The 4,684-nt window shown below is 38.0% G+C and overlaps 1 protein-coding gene across 10 annotated transcripts in view; it reads left to right on the top strand.

Annotated features, from left to right (window-relative positions):
- The window catches only part of ATG4C (autophagy related 4C cysteine peptidase), a 193,654-nt gene that overhangs the window by 42,529 nt on the left and 146,441 nt on the right, over positions 1 to 4,684 (top strand). For all 10 annotated transcript variants that reach the window (XM_037743126.1, XM_037743122.1, XM_037743121.1 and 7 more), the window contains one exon: positions 3,696 to 3,832. In XM_037743126.1, coding sequence (XP_037599054.1) covers positions 3,696 to 3,832 — 137 coding nt within the window. The remainder of the gene's footprint in view (positions 1 to 3,695; positions 3,833 to 4,684) is intronic.

Below are 4,684 nucleotides of genomic sequence, written 5' to 3'. Positions count from 1 at the left end.
ACCTCAAACTCCTGGGCTCAAGTGTTCCTCCTGCCTCAGCTTCCCAAATAACTAGCATTAAAGTCATGCATCACTATCTCTGGCTAATTTTAAAATTTTTTATAGAGGCAAGGGTCTCACTGTATTGCCCAGGCTGGTCTTGAACTCCTGGCTTCAAGTGATCCTCCTGCCACAGCCTCCCAAAGTGCTGGATAAGCATGAGCCATTGTACCCACCCCAAAACTGCTCTTACCAAATAACTTATTTTTTCTAAGCCTAGCAGTAACTTCTCAGTCCTCATATCACACAGTCTATCAGCAGCAGTTAACTCTTCCTCCTTACAACATTTTGTTTACTTGATTTCTAGACACTATGTAGATTTTCCCTCTACCTCCTCATTCACTCCTTCGTAGCCTCCTTTATTGGTTTTTCCTCATCTCCTTGATCACTAAAAATGTTAGGGCTTCAATGCTCAGTCTTTAGACTTCATCTCATCTCTTTTTCTGTCTATACTGATTTGAATTCACCAAGTCTCATGGCTTTATAATGCAGGTGGTAATCTGCATGCTGGTAACTCCCAAATTTATAGGTCTGTCCTAGTCCTCTCTCCAAACTCCAGTTGCATATGTTCTGTCTATTCAACCTTTCTACTTACCTGTCTAACAAGTATCTCAAAGTTACCATGTCTAAAACTGAATTTCCATTTCTCTCTTCTATATTTTCCCCTCCTCCATTTTTCCATGTCTTTGTAAATGGCAACTTTCTTTTTTTTTTGGGGGGTGATGGAGTTTCACTCTTATTGCCCAGGATGGAGTACAGTGGCACAATCTCAGCTCACTGCAGCCTCTGCCTCCTGGGTTCAAGTGATTCTCCTGTCTCAGCCTCCTGAGTAGCTGGGATTACAGGCATATACCACCATGCCCTGCTAATGTTTTGTATTTTTTAGTAGAGATGGAGTTTTACCATCTTGGCCAGGCTGGTCTTGAACTCTTGACCTCATGATCCACCTGCCTTGGCCTCCCAAATTGCTGGGATTACAGGCGTGAGCCACCTCGCCCAGCCGTAAATGGCAACTTTCTTACTCTGTTTGCTTAAACCAAAACCCTTCAAATCACCTGTGACTCAATTTTTTCTCCCACATCTTACATTTAATAGTGAGTCCTTTATCTTTGGATACATGAACTGATCACTTTTTAAAAAAAATTTTTGAGATGGAGTCTTGCTCTGTTGCCCAGGTTGGAGTGCAGTGGCACGATCTCTGCTCACTGCAACCTCTGCCTCCCAGGCTCAAGCGTCAGCCTCCGGAGTAGCTGGGATTACAGGTGCCTGCCACCATGCCTGGCTAATTTGTCATATTTTTAGTAGAGATGGGGTTTCTCCACGTTGACTAGGCTGATCTTGAACTCCTGACCTCAAATGATCCACCTACCTTGGCCTCCCAGAGTGCTGGGATTACAGGCGTGACCCACTGTGCCTTGTAATTACGGCACACTGATCACTTTCTACCTCCTCTACATGGCTGTTTCCTGTCTTTACAGTTACTACCTTTGTTCAAGCCACCATCATCTCTTGCTGGATAACTACAATGGCTTTCTAACTGTTCAGAGTGCTTTAGCCCTTGCCCCATAGCCTATTTTGCTTTTAGAGTGAAATGAAAGCAAGTTTATTAAGAAAGTAAAGGAATAAAAAAATGGCTACTTCATAGGCAGAGCAGCCCCTTTCCCCTACAGTCTATTACTAACACAGGAAGCAGGCTATTTAAGTATAAGTCAGATTAGGACATCCCCAAACAGTTCTTCAGTGGCTTCCCATCACTGAAAAACTGGTCTTTACAATGGCTTTCAAGAGTTCACACAGTCTTGTCTTTATTCTCCCCAGCAACTATAATCTCATCTTCTAATCCTATTTCCTGCTACGTACCCCTTGTTTACTTCCCTTCAGAAGACTGACCTCTCATTTCTGGGACATGCTAATTATACTTCTACCTTAAGATATTTGCACTTTTTGATCTTTTCACACGGAATATTTTTCCCTTCGGTGTCAGTATTACTTGGTTTCTTTCATTTAGTCTTGACTCAAATATTACTTTCTCATAAGATCTTCCCTGGCCACCTTATTTTAAATTGCCTCCCTCTCAGCATTTCCTGTTCACTCTTCTCTCTTTGTTTTTTCAAAACATGTATCCCCATCTCACATATCTTATATTTCACATATTTGTTGTCTGTTTCCTCCATTAGTGTATATGCTCAAGGAGGGGGGAATTTTTCTGTTTTGCCTACTGCTGAAGGCCCAGTGTCATAAAGTAGTTAGCCATCAATAAGTATCTATTCAATACATAAATGAAGTAGTTTTTTTTTTTAACTTTTATTTTAGATTCGGGGTACATGTGAAGGTTTGTTAGATATGTAAACTTATGTCATAGGGGTTTGAGGTACAGATTATTTCATCATCGAGGTATTAAGCCTGGTACCCAGTAGTTATTTTTTCTGCTCCTCTCTCTCCTCCTATCCTCCACCCTCAAGTAGACCCTAGTATCTGTTGTTCCCTTCTTTGTGTTTGTCAGTTCTTATCATTTAGCTCCCACTTTTAAGTGAGAACCTGCGGTATTTGGTTTTCTGTTCTTGTGTTAGTTTGTTAAGGATAATGGCCTCCAGTGCCAACCATGTTGCCACAAAAGACATGATCTCATTCTTTTTTTATGGCCTCATAGTATTTCATGGTGTATATGTACCACATTTTCTTTCTCTAATCTGTCAAATGGGCATTTAGGTTGATTCTGTTTCCTATTGTGAATAGTGTTTCAATGAACATTTGTGTGCATGTGTCTTTATGATAGAATGATTTATATTTTCCTGGGTATATACCCAGTGATGATTACTGGGTCAAATGGTAGTTTTGTTTTTAGCTCTTTGAGGAATTGCCGTACTGCTTTCTACAATGGTTAAACTAATTTACTCTCCCACCAGTGATATATGAGCATTCCTTTTCTCCACAACCTCGCCAGCATCTGTTATCTTTTGACTTTTTGATAATAACCATTCTGACTGGTGTGAGATTACATTGTGGTTTTGATTAGCATTTCTCTAGTAATAAGTGATATTGAACTTTTTTTTAAATATACTTATTGGCTACATGTATGTCTTCTTTTGAAAACATACATGTCCTTTGCCCACTTTTTAATGGGGTTGTTCTCTTGTAAATTTGTTTAAATATCTTATAGATGCTGGATATTAGACCTTTGTCAGATGCATAGTTTGCAAATATTTTCTCACATTCAATAGGTTATCTGTGTACTATTTTGATAGTTTCTTTTGCTGTGCAGAAGTCCTTAAGTTTAATTAGATCCTGTTTGTCAATTTTTGCTTTTGTTGTGATTGTTTTTGGTATCTTTGTCATGAAATCTTTGCCTGTTCCTGTGCCCAGGATGGTATTGCCTAGGTTGTCTTCTAGGGTTTTTATAATTTTGAGTTTTACATTTAAGTCTTTAATCCATCTCAAGTTGATTTTTGTACGTTGTGTAAGGAAGTGGTCCAGGTTCGGTCTTCTGTGCATGGCTAGCCAGTTATCCTAGTGGTATTTTTAACTTACTAAGACTTTGCTGGTGATGCCGGAGATGAGATGGCTGTCCGTTGCGGGGTGGAGGATAAATTTGGGTAAAAATATTTCTGAAAATCACTTTTATAAAATTTAATACATATTTATTATGTTTTTCTCAGTTTACAATTCTGATGTAATTGACAAACAGAGTGCTTCCATGACCTCTGATAATGCAGATGACAAAGCTGTTATTATTCTAGTTCCTGTTAGACTTGGTGGAGAAAGAACCAACACCGACTACTTAGAGTTTGTGAAGGTATGAAATAAGTGCTGAATTTTTTTAAGGCAATCCTAGCTAATATGAAAAATATAGAAGTTTTGCAGTCTTTTTTCTATTAAATGAGTAGTGATGATTTTACAGTTGTACATTGTAAAATTTGACATTAGAGATTTTAAATTTCAGTGTTATAAGACCAATGTGAGTTGAAGAGCACAGTGTTCTATAACAAAATGAAAAGACTTTTAATTTTTGTAGCTAATCAGGGAGACACAGATACAGCAATAATCATAACCTGTAATATAGTTACAGTTTCATTATTCTTATTTGTAATTTTAAGTATGTATCTTTATTCATAAAACTAGCATTAAACTATATCACATTAATTACTGAAAAAAACCCTCTATTACTGCTATGTTATCTTATGATATGTTTGCTGTGACACCATGATGTCAATAAAAGATGAGATTATTTATGTAGATAGAAATAATGAAGATATGAAGATAGTATTTGGAGGGGTTCCCATTTTGTTTTTTTCATCTTAGCCAGTTGAAAATCTGTTCTTTTTTGGGACACATTGTTTGGTTTCTTGCACCAAAAAAACCTATGTAACTATGTTACCTTGTTTTGGGTACCAAGACACTTACTTAGGATAAAATACCTTTGAAATAGTTTCTATGATTAAGGTGGAAGTTTTTAGATTTTTTCATAGTTTCAATAAAATTCGTCACTTTTTTTTTTTTCTTTGAGACAGAGCTTTGCTCTTATTGTCCAGGCTGGAGTGCAATGGCGCAATCTCAGCTCACCACAACCTCCATCTCCTGGGTTCAAGCAATTCTCCTGCCTCAGCCTTCTGAGTAGCTGTGATTACAGGCATGCACTACCACTCCC

Source organism: Cebus imitator, unplaced genomic scaffold (genome assembly GCF_001604975.1).
Source record: "Cebus imitator isolate Cc_AM_T3 unplaced genomic scaffold, Cebus_imitator-1.0 Scaffold135, whole genome shotgun sequence".
Lineage (NCBI taxonomy): Eukaryota > Metazoa > Chordata > Mammalia > Primates > Cebidae > Cebus > Cebus imitator.
The sequence above is the reverse complement of the archived record's forward strand: the minus strand, read 5'-3'. Positions and strand labels throughout refer to the sequence as shown.